Source organism: Rhinopithecus bieti, unplaced genomic scaffold (assembly GCF_001698545.2).
Source record: "Rhinopithecus bieti isolate Rb0 unplaced genomic scaffold, ASM169854v2 scaffold_10614, whole genome shotgun sequence".
In the NCBI taxonomy this organism is placed as follows: domain Eukaryota; kingdom Metazoa; phylum Chordata; class Mammalia; order Primates; family Cercopithecidae; genus Rhinopithecus; species Rhinopithecus bieti.
In genome coordinates this window covers 957114-969780 of record NW_016806893.1, presented here as the reverse complement: position 1 = coordinate 969780, position 12667 = coordinate 957114, and the positions used below count along the sequence as shown (strand labels likewise).

The 12667-nt window shown below is 38.2% G+C and overlaps 1 protein-coding gene across 1 annotated transcript in view; it reads left to right on the top strand.

Moving 5' to 3' along the window:
- PREP (prolyl endopeptidase) overlaps positions 1-12667 on the top strand; it is a 132535-nt gene that overhangs the window by 54748 nt on the left and 65120 nt on the right. The window contains exon 7 of the mRNA XM_017878565.1: positions 4290-4395. Within this exon, the coding sequence (XP_017734054.1) occupies positions 4290-4395 (106 nt within the window). The remainder of the gene's footprint in view (positions 1-4289; positions 4396-12667) is intronic.

Here is a 12667-nt window from a genome sequence, read left to right as displayed (position 1 = left end):
CAAACACCGCATGTTCTCACTCATAGGTGGGAACTGAACAATGAGAGCGCTTCGACTCGGGAAGGGGAACAGCACACACTGGGGCCTAGCATGTGGAGGGGGGAGGAGGGAGCGATTGCATTGGGAGTTATACCTGATATAAATGATGAATTGATGGGTGCTGACAAGTTGATGGGTGCAGCACACCAACATGGCACAAGTATACATATGTAACAAACCTGCACGTTATGCACATGTACCCTAGAACTTAAAGTATAATTAAAAAATAAATAAATAAATAAATAAATAAATAAAAGCTTAAGGTCAAAGAAGGAAAAATATAATACAAAGAGGAAAGACACTGGGGAAAACAAGATAAATAAAAGGTTCAAAATTTAAAATGTGGAAGCCAGTACCTCAGCAATAAAAATTAATGGATATGGAATACAGATTTTTAGATTGGATTTTAAAGACTAGATGTGTTCAAATTGTATTCATTTGCAAGAGACTTGTTTAAGACATAATGATAGATTTTTGCTTCTGGACGTGTTGGTATAACTGGTACTGGACTAGTCCTCTTGCTGTACACAGCTAGGAAATTATGCAAAATAGACAAAGCAACTGTTTTCAGATATTGATCAATAGGCTGCCCTAGACTGATCCAGGAAAGAGGTAAGTCCTACAGTTGCCCCGGCTTTCTGCCTGGAGGTATTTTTTGGCCTCTGGCACAAGGAGGAGGAGCTCAGAGTATTGTAGTCTCACTGAGCTAAGGATCCAAAGATTGGAAATCAGGGAAACTGAAGACACTGGAATTTGCAGGGCAGAGTAACAAGAGGAGGAAACTGCCCACTAAGAGTTTCAGATATCTGCCTTGGAATCCCCTCATGTTTTCGGCTGTTAAGCAGCGTGTACGCTGACTGACTAAGACTTTATGATTCAAGCTAAGAACTACTAGGGGTTTGTAAGCTGACAACTCCCAAAGGTTTAAAACAACTGGGAGACATTCACATTCTGACAAGTGAGAGGGGAAAGACTTTGTGAACACCCAGGGTATTCAATTAGACCTCAGAGAGGCCATGCCTTAGCAGTAGGGCTATATACCTTACCCAACAAACATTTGAAAACAAGTCTAGAATGGATCAAGCTGATCTGGCAATAAATTAACTGCCACAAAATGTTTTACAGACAGACCAGAAAATAAATCCAGACAACATTCAAAAGTCTAGAATCCAGTCAAAAAATAAATAAATAAAGTTATTAAAGACGAAGCAAAAAAAAAAATGTGACTTATAGCCAAGAGGAAAAACAGTCAATAGAAACAGATCCAGAAATACCAGAGTAGAATTAACATATAAGGACTTACAAAAAGCTATCGTAAAAAAATACTTTTTAGAAATCTTTACTAAGTGTCACTATAATGAACAAAGAAATAGAAAATATAAAAATCACATACTCTTCTAGAAATAAAAAATGAAACTCTGAAATGAAAAAGTATCTGTTTATAGCAATTTAGATGCTATAAAAGAAAATGCAAAAGTTGAAGACAGGACAATCGAAACTAAACCACAAAGAGAAACTAAAACAAAAATGAACACAGTTTCATTGACCTGTGGAATATACCAAGTTATGTAACAGTATGTATTTGAAGTTCTAGAATAGGGGTGAGGGGACAAAAAATACATACATGAGAAACAAATGGCCAAAAATGTTACAAATTTGATAAAATACAGAAATCCACAGATTCAAGAAGCTCAATTAATCTCAAGCAGGTTACTACATCAAAGCCCATTACAGAATAATCAATGTTCAGAAAGCCGAAGATAACAAAATACTAAAAGCAGCCAGAGGAGAAAACACACATTACGTATAGGGAAAGAAAGATAAGAAATGACACTGACTTTCCAGTGGAAACGGTGCAAGTCAGAAAACAGTGGAAAGATGTCTTCTTAATCGGGTTCACCTTGATTGCCATATTTAAAACTATAGCCTTGGCTGGGCGCAGTGACTCACACCTATAATCCTAGCACTTAGGGAGGCCAAGGTGGGTGGATGACCTGAGGTCAGAAGTTCAAGACCAGATTGACCAACTTGGTGAAACTCCATCTCTACTAAAAATAGAAAAATTAGCTGTGCGTGGTGGTGGTCGTCTGTAATCCCAGCTACTCAGGAGGCTGAGGCAGGAGAATCGCTGGAACCCAGGAGGCAGAGATTGCAGGTTGGAGTGCCACTGCACTCCAGCCTGGACAACGAGAGTGAAACTCCGTCACAAAAAAAAAAAAACTGCAACCCGCCCACCATATCCTGTCTCCCTTACTCAGACCTGTTCATGTTTTCCATGGCATTTATCATAATATACTACATAATTCCATATTTATGTGTTCTTCTCTCTTAATAGATGTAACTTTTTTTCCTGATTTGTTTATTGATGTATCTTTAACACCTAGAAAAATGTCTTGCACAAAATAGCTGCTTAGCAAATGTTTATTGAAGGAGCAAATGAAAGAATAAGTGCTATTAGGGTTTACCAGAGAAAAAGAGCTAACAGGATGTATGTGTATGTATATATACACATAGAGAGGATTTGTTTAAGGAATTGGCTTATGTGATTGTGGAGTCTTGGCAAGTCCTAACCCTGCAGGGTAGGCCCACAGGCTGGAGACTCAAGGAAGAGTTATAGTTGAGTCCAAAGGCTGTTGGCTGGCTGAATCCCTCCTGTTCAGCAGAGGTCAGTGTTCTGTCAAGGCCATGAACTGAGTGGATGAGTCCCACCCACATTATGGAGGGTGATCTGCTTTACTCTAAGTCTGCTCACTTAAATGTAATCTTATCTTAAAAAAAAAAACAAAAAAAAAAAAAAAAAAAACTTCACAGAAACATCTAAACTAACATCCAAATATCTGGGCACTGTGGCCTAGCCAGGTTGACATATAAAATTAACTCTTATAATAAGGATATGGAAAAACAGGAACTCTCATACAGTACTGCTAAGTAAGAGTGTAAGTTGGTACCACCACCTTGGAGAATAATTTGGTAACATCTCATAAAGTTGAATATGTGCATGTCCTACCACTGAGCAATTTTACTTCTAGTTATATATATAGGGAAGCATTTTAGGTCACAAACATGTTCCAGAAATTTTCTAAACAATTATTTGTAATAGTAACAAAACAAATTATATAGATGTTTATGGATAGGATGATGGATCAACTAATGGTGGTATATTTCTAGATTGTAATACTGTACAGCAGTTAAAATGAATGAACTAGATTTGCACGTACCAACATGGACTAATGATAAAACTTACATTGAATGAAAAAAATTAGTTGCAAAAGAATATGTGTAGTTTGATACCACGTATCAATTTTGTCAACTCAAAACAATAATATATTGTTTGTTTTAGATTATTAGGATTCTTTTTGCTGTTCATACTAACAAGGAAAGTCTCTGAGCATAGGCCTTTCATTTCTGAGATCTTGCGGTAGAAGGGACTAAAAATATATATAAGCAGTTATTCAGTAGAAACTTGTCAGTGTGACCAGTGTGGACCATAGTGAATTTCTTGCATCTATACCCATTTTGCTAATTCTTTCTTTTCTTTCTCTTTTTTTTTTTTTTTTTTTTGAGATGGAGTCTCACTCTGTCACCCAGGCTGGAGTGCAGTGGCACTGTGTCAGCTCACTGCAACCTCTGTCTCCTGGGTTCAAACAATTCTTCTGCCTCAGTCTCCCAAGTAGCTGGGATTACAGGCGCCCACCACCACACCTGGCTAATTTTATATTTTAGTAGAGACAGGGTTTCACCACGTTGGCCAGGCTGCTCTTGAACTCCTGACCTCAGGTAATCCACCCCCACTCGGCCTCCCAAAGTGCTGGGATTACAGGCGTGAACCACCGCATCTGGCCCCATTTTGCTAATTCTTACTGAGAACAACGAACTTTAAATTATGCAACCCATGAGAAAACTTTAAAGTCAAGGATATTACATTCAAAATGATGGATTTTACATATTTTCAGTTTAAAGAATAGACTAGAAATTAAAATAAAAATTACATTGAAGTTACGACTTTCAGTTACCTCTGCTGATATTTTCAACTAAAATAATTCACTGTATTTTGTTAAACTATGATTATGGGTGAAATAAGATAAAATTGATGTTCTTTTTTTTATTCAGATAACTTATCAGATCATGAGTTTGGGGCAGAGACACTACCTTTGGAAATTAACCTTAATTTTTTAACTTAATATTCAATAATGTTCTCACACAAATATATTCTAATTAGCCCCTGCACTATTTTTTTTTTTCTTTTTTAGTTATCTGATGATGGCCGCTATGTCTTGTTATCAATAAGGGAGGGATGTGATCCAGTAAACCGACTGTGGTACTGTGACCTACAGCAGGAATCCAATGGCATCACTGGTGAGTTATTTTATGAGACACAGATAATTATTCCCAAAACTTCATTTAAAAGTATTATTTTGGTCTATTAATTGATTCCCCAAGACCTTCCATTCTACCACATCTTGTCAGTTCATCTGATTTTTTTTCTTTTAGTAGTATTCCATAAAATGAGGGAAAATGGAATGAAACTGTTGGCTTTAGCATTTTCTCTGTAGATTGAGATTAGCTGTACTTTCTGCACGTAGTGTGAAAATATCCCGTGAGTATTGCACATGAAGAGCGTGAAGGAGAAGCTGACCCTTTTGGTCTATAACTATTTAGATTTAATGGTGTAGCCGGGCGTAGTGGCATCATACTTGCAATCCTAGGGACTCAGGAGGCTGAGGCAGGAAGTCAGCTGGGGCCAGGAGTTGGAGACTAGTGTGGGCAACATAGCCAGACCCTGTCTTTAAAATACAAAAGGCATAATGTTGCAAACTGTCACAGGCAAGGGTTATTAGAATGGGAATTGGCTAGATTAACATAGTCAGTAGAGTGGCCCTCAGTACTTAGGAAAAGAACAGCCTGTGTTTGTTTGCCAAAGCCTTACATATCATGATAAGCATAGAACCAGCCAGTTACAGATTCTGGAGATGGCTCATTTTAAATGTTGTTCTCTTCCATCGTCTCTATCATACCAGCACTATCATCAAGCGCAAACACTTCTCAGCTGCACAATTTACTATGCTGATAATTCCCAGACCCAGAAATCCTATCAGACGTACTGGCATCCCGATAAGGACAGACGCTAAGCTAATTACATTATCTTCTAGTTAATGCCAAAGAAATAATATTTTAGAGAGGGTTGACCTAGATTTTCAAAATACTAAGTACATTTCTGTAATAATGTATTTACCTCATTATTAGTTTCTAATCTGTGTTACATTGTGATACAAAAATATTTGTCTGAGCATTGCATCATTTTTAAACTTCTCTGAGCAAGATCTGCATCCTAACATTAGATACTACAGAGCACCATTCACACATATAGCAGGATAAAGTCAGCAGCTTTTTTCCTAGAGTTAAATATATATCCGTTTAATAAAACTGAGTATTTTTTTCTGTTAAGAATAAGAGATACATTCATCTTGGTGTCAAAAAATCAGCATCGGCCACATCAGTGTTTGCATTCTCTGTCAGGCCAAACCACCATCCAGGAATTGTTCACTTGAGTTGCAAGCATAGGTCTTCATAGAACTGAGCAAACCTTTTCTGATTGAGCCTGAACGAATGAGTGACATGAGACATTACGGTGCTGTTATCCTGTGCACATGTTCCAAATATAGAGAAGAAAATTCTGTCCATATATTTATATACCAGACTGCTATTGCTATATCCACTTTAATAAGGGATAATAATATTTTGAATAAAACTTTCAAATGCTGGCAAAACTCACAGAAACCCTCTTTGTTTCCCCCCAACCTCTCAGTCCCTATCTTTCCCCGCAACCCAGTTATTTTATTATTGCAGTGTTAGCATTTAGAGAAGAGGGTACTGGAGATTGGGATTCCAAAAGGAAGACAGTACAGAGGTGCACTAGGCTCTCAAAAACCAAATTCTAGATAGTGCAGCCAAGAATGAATATGAAGAAGGAAAAAGGGGAGCATCTAAGAAAGTCTGAGTGGCCATGATCCATTCAGAGCTCCAGGGAAGCCTCAGCTCTGCTCTTAAGGCCTTCCAAATGATTGAGTCAGGCCCACTCAGATTATCCAGGATAACCTCTCTTCATTAAAGTCAGTGGATTATGGGCCTTAATCCCATCTACAAAATACTTTCACAGCAACATCTATATTCGTGTTTGATTGATTAACAAGGGACACTAGCCTAGCCAAGTTGATAGCAAAAAGACCATCACAGTAAGCTCATGGAAAACCATGTAGAACAAACAAGTCCAGTGGTACTAACCTGATTTGTCAATGTTAGGGCTTCACTGATGCATTTGGCAAAGTATGGCATATCCTGTGGACCAGAAAGCAGAATATGAAGAGAATAACAAAGGATAGGTGGAACTGAAGCTGTTGAGCTGCATACTGATGAATTGGATCAGCATTCTCCAGTGGTAGCTGCTAGGTTCCAGGTGTAGCACTGAGCCTTTTATCTTTTTTCTGATTATTGCTTTGCTAGCATTACATTTGTGGATAACATAAACTTCAGAGTATTCTTTTGAATGATGGTTCTGGGATTCTGAAAGTTCTCGACAGTTGCAGTTATTCACCAAGTAGATAGCAGTTGTCACTCTTAGGTTCAAAAATCAATTGTATAGGACAGGATTAGAGAACTCTTGTTTGTTTGCTTTTTAATCGATCACTGGTTTCATTGTGAATCATTGATGATTATGACTATTCAGAGAAACAAGTATTGTGTGTGATTGTGTTACTATTGAAAAGATTAGGTAAATTTAGTCTATAAAAGAGGAGACATAGCAGATTGAGATAGGGATCATTAAATTAAAAAGCAATGGTTCCTGTTAATTACAGTTGGATATATTGGTATAATAACCATAGCCTTTCAAATCAGATTTGAATGTTAATCTCAACTCCGCCACTAAATAACTGGTTACCCTGGCAAAGTGTTTTTTTCTCTCTCCCTTAATATTTCCATGTCTGCAAATAAGGAAATAATATCTACTTCATAGGGAATTGTGGGGAATAATGAAAATGCAAAGAAAAGAACTTAGCAGGGTTTCTGGCATACAGTGGGTTCTCAAGTATTCCTTCTTTTTTTCTTTGTTTCTTGACTGAAAGAGGAATATTTAGAATCACTGTACTTTAGTTTTAGGTAGCTTAGAAAACTAGATTGAGGACACCAAAACAAAAAACAAAGTCTTTTATCTTCAGATTCAAAGCTGCTCTAAATACAGATTTTCAAATTAACTTGTTTCTGCAAAGCCAGATTCATAATCACAAAAGAGGAGACTGTGAGAGAGCATGTCTCATCGTGCAGGTTGGTAATTGAAAATTCAGGAGTCTGTATGCCCGGTTGGTGACCGTGACTAACTCCTAGGATCTTTTTTGCTTTTTTTCTTTTTTTAACGTGTTTCGCCAATTTTGTTATCCTCTCTACACTAAAAATAGAATAATTAACATTTAACTTAAAATGCTAAATGCACTAGATAACTTGAATGTTCGATGATTTAGACCTGAACAACTGGTGCCTGAAAACTCAGTCCATGTTGTGAAACCTCAAATTTTATTTTACTAAAATCTGTACCCCTTTTGATATCTGAAAGCCTTTCTGCTAGGATTTTAATCTGTTTTCCCTTAAAGCTAGGGGAATTATCACCTTTTTTGTATAAATTAATTATTTATATATTTAAAACACCGCTCGAATGTCTTTTTTGAGGACTAAAGAATTTCACTTAGGTGGCTCATGTCACATTGCCATCATGATCTGTGTCTCCCAAGAAAACCTGTCCATGTGCATTTGAAATGAGAGGACAAAAGCCCCCCAAAAAAGGCCAATGGCAATTTAATATCTTTTAAATAGCACATAGGGAGAAAAAACTAAAATAGCAGGAAAGAAAATATCTTAGCAACTTGAAGGTTAAGTGAGATCTGTATGAATTAAAACTGGATTCATTTTGTCAAATAAGTATGGACTTCTGTTCTTTTGGTGCCTTATGGGAGTGCTGTCTCTGTTGTTCTCTACCTCTCTTTGGAGAACCTCATTTCTGCCATTTACATTTGCAGTATTTTCACTTAAGAATATGAACACGTTTGTTGCAAGCTGTGGATCACATCCTTTACCCAGTAACTGCAGTTGAGGCTGGCAATTGCTCCTTCTTACCTTTTCTGAACAGGTAATTTCCATGACTCACCTCGTGCATCACTGTATAGAAATGGAATTAGGCCTGTCATCTGGGCTTTAGAAGCTTATATATGATAATTTTTCAGCTCTTCAGAACAGCTAAGCAGATCCTCTCAAAAGAGTCACGTCCTCTTCTCCACTGGTTTACCAGAGAAATGTGTGGAGTTACTACTTTCTTGCTTTGAGAGAAGAGAGGTCCCTGTCAGGGGCTACCGGGCTTCCTTGTTTTTTTTTTTTTTTTTTTTTTGAGATGGAGTCTCGCTCTGTTGCCCAGACTGGAGTGCAGTGGCGCGATCTCCTCACTGCAACCTCCACCTGCCAGGTTCAAGTGATTCTCCTGCCTCAGCCTCCCGAGTAGCTGTGACTATAGGCACGCACCACCATGCCTGGCTAGTTTTTGTATTTTTCATAGAGATGGGGTTTCACCATGTTGGCAAGGCTGGTCTCAATCTCCTGACCTCCTGACCTGCCTCGGCCTCCCAGAGTGCTGGGATTACAGGCATGAGCCACTGCTCCCGGCCTTCCTTGTACTTTTGATAGATACCTTTCTCTCCAGAGTTGCCCCTTCTCCTCCTTTCCTCCATTCTCATTTCCTTTTCTCTCCATACAAAAACACTTTGTGTGAGGATCCATGAGCTGCATGAGATTAGAGATGTTGCCTGTCTTGTTCCCCATGGAGTTGCTGGCACCTAGAACAGTCCCTATTGGACTCACAGCAGATGTGTATCAGCTTGTCTCAAATGATGTGTCCCTTTAGGGATCCTTGTGCTCCGGTGGCCTTGCTTGATAAGCCGCCCTCCCTCTGTAACTGTTACTGACTTCTGTGCGTTTTGAATCTTTATCCCTGTGGCTTCCTAAATTTTTTTTTCATTAAATTTTTGTCCTTTGTTAAGCCCTGAGAATGATGGGTTCTTTTTTTCATTCCTGTATATTGTGCGAGCAGAAGATTTTTGCTTCTCTTACTCTGTTGCTTGACATCAAAAGTGAAGAAGTACCAAGGTATCATTAAAGACACCAGGCTAGCATGACATTGTTTAGTTCTGCGGTAGAAAAGACAGCTGAGTCTTGACTCCTGTGATTCTTGATATGATTCATGCCCACAGATTTATTGAAATTAATTATCCTGAACCTTACAAGAAAATAATTTGTCTGGATTTTCTCATATTTTCTAAGCCTTTCTAATCAATATTATTTCTTTTGAAGTATGTATATACTGTGTTTCCTAAGTTTGCTATAACCCTATTTTATTTACTTTATTTAAATATAAAATAGAGATGGAGTCTCACTATATTGCCTACCTAGGCTGGTTTCAAACACATGGGCTCAAGCAGTCCTCCTGCCTCTGCCTCCCAGAGTGCTGAGATTACAGGTGCGAGCCACTGTGCCTGGCCCTATTTTGAATATATAAAAAGTTGCCTTATATACTTTAGTTACATAGACAAAATTCAGAATAAATTTTTGAATATTTTTTGCAGTATGGGTAAAGTGTCAGGGCTAAGAGCTCTCTTTTTTCTCAAGTATGTGGACTTTAAAAAATTTACATGAAAACTTAAGGAAGTTTATGCCTCAAAAATATAAATACATTTAACTCAGGGATATATTTCTAAATAGTTTTATTACAAAAGCAGAAGATACTAATAACTTCTTTAAAATTTAACTTTGGTTACTTTCGTTGTCTACATTATAAACAGCTGTATGTAAGGTTCAGTCTAAAATGTAGGAGTACCTAAATCACATATTTAGTTATGAATTAGACCTGTATTAACGTCCTACCCTGTGCCAGGCACTGTGTTGAGCACTTGTAATGACACGTGGTGGCCCTCGCCCTTCAAGTGCTCCCCATCTGCTCGATGGTAAGATGTGGATATCATCAGTTCGAGGGGGTGTCTGAAGTGCTGTGGCCCAGCGCACAGATTCAGGCTCAGGCTTCCTCTCTCTTCTGTTTTCTTTCTTTTTGTCATTTTCTTTTCTTTTGGTTAACTTTCCAGTAGAAAGTCAGGTACTTTATTCCCTGCTTTATAGGATGATAGCGGCAAAAAAGGAACTTACCATTAGTCCCTGTCCTGAATTTTTTTTTTTTTTCTGCAACCTCCGCCTGCTGGATTCAAGTGATTCTCCTGCCTCAGCCTCTCAAGTAGCTGGGATTACAGGTGCCCACCACCACACCCGGCTAATTTTGTATTTTTAGTAGAAATGGGGTTTCACCATGTTGGCCAGGCTTTTCATGAACCCCTGACCTCAGGTGATCCGTTTGCCTCAGCCTCCCAAAGTGCTGGGATTACAAGCATGAGCCACTGTATCAGAGGTTTTTAATAGAATTCTTAAGAAGTGATTGTTAGGTGAAAAGATCCCATAAGTCTGAAATCTTTGTTGTTAGTAACTTAACAACCTCCTTCAATATAGGCATCCTTAAGACAGGCCCAGAGCGGTCTTTGCTCATGTCACAGCATTTATGAGGAGTTTAGGGAGAAAAGGTGGATGGTGGTGACATGCTGATTTCTGTAAGGAAATAACAGCTTACCTGAGATTTGCCCAGACTTTCACTAACCTGTCTGTGCTTTTTCCTTTTTTTGCTAAAAGTTTGATCGTTTTAGATTGATAAAGTATTCAGTACCTACCATATTTTATTTTAATGCTTTCGTGTCAAAGAAAATTGGCTTTTCCTGCATTAGGAATTAAATTTGCATTACATGATAACACATAACCATAAAAGGAAATGTGGTATTTAGCAGACATGTAGGTTGGTCATTTCACCATCTCTGACTAATGCAGCTCTTGTTTTTAGGTAGCAGAGATGATATTGACTCTTTTGTTCTTGCCGGGTAGGGCTGAACATTCTTTGGGCATAGAGTGGAAAAGGGGAGATAAACATTCGAGAAGCTTTAAGCAAAGGAGCTGTCCAAAGCTTAGCAAAGTCGTCTGAGTGCTAAAAGCAAACCGACAAGGGAACAAGGGAGGAGGGCCTCAGAGAGAAGATAGGGAGTTGGTAGGAAATCTGCGTGTCAGAGTGGGAATGCGGGAAAACGAAAAAGAATTGGGACGTCGAAAGACAGTATAAAAACAAGACCCAAAATAGGAAATTCTATGTAAAAGACAAAATACTAATGATAAAATGAGTATTTATACTAATTTTGAAACATGTTCAGTTTGCTTTTGTCACTTGAACACTGGTGCTACTTGGAATAATAGTTAATACTGTTTATGTAACATTTCCTTATGTGTCAGGTTCTGAGCTACAAATGTAGGCATTTCATTCAGTCTTCTCAACAGCTTCTGAGGAGCATGAATTATTATCCCCAGGAAACTGAGGCTGTTGAGGCCAACTGGCTTTCCTAATGCCATTTAAGCACTTGGATCCATGTCAGTTTAACTCCCAAGCCTGTATTCTAACTGTTAATCGTGTGGCAGACTGAGACAGAAGGAAGTCATTCAGGACAACAGCAGCCTGTGCGCCCTGCAGCCTCAGTGCCTGACCACTCCTAGCATTTGTTGTCGTGACATGTCCACCCCTTAGAGTTTTTGTAAAGTATGAAAGCACTTTAGCTGCCATTATCAGGGAGCTTGCACAGCATTTTCTATGAAAAGTAGTTAATATAGTTTAGTTGATGATTTTTCAAAGAAAATAATAAAAGTATGACTGCTCTAGGAAAAGCGTAAGATAATTTATTTTAAACTAATCTTCACTCAATAAATGAATCAGTCCCCACTAAGAAGCAGGTTTATAAAAAGTAATTTTAACATTTGAATGTAGAGAGGTTTGGGAATTGAAAATTGTTTTGGCTTCAGAGTGAATAATGCCACTTTATAGACAAAAGAACCTCAGAGAAGGTAGCCAAAAGTGAAATGGTTAAAGAGTTAAATCATGTTTCTTTTAAAAGTAATTTTCCTGTTTTCCATTTAAATCAACAGTGTTCTAATTTGTGAGTAGCAAAATCAGCCCCATTGTTCAACTGAAATACCTTTTCTCTTGATTTATTTCTCTACCAAAGCCCTGTAGAACAAGATTTCAGGAGAGCAAGAGCTCTCATTTAAGACATCCGGCCCTTTGAGGGCCTGTGCTTTGGACTCTTTTTCAGATTTTCTAGCTAGACTTTTGTAAATCCAGCCACATTCCTTATTCTGAATGAGCTTATGATGTGCAGTATGTATTTATGGCTAAGGTTAATGCTTCAGAATTTGGTGGCAGACAATAACGTACACCTTCCTGTTGTTTTTTGTTCGTTGGAGCTTGAATTTTTTTTTTTAATATTTCTTTTTTATTATACTTTTAAGTTCTAAGGTACATGTGCACAACGTGCAGGTTTGTTACATGTGTATACATGTGCCATGTTGGTGCGCTGCACCCCTTAACTTGTCATTTACATTAGGTATATCTCCTAATGCTATCCCTCCCCACTTCCCCCACCCCATGACAGGCCCCGGTGTGTGATGTTCCCTATCCTAT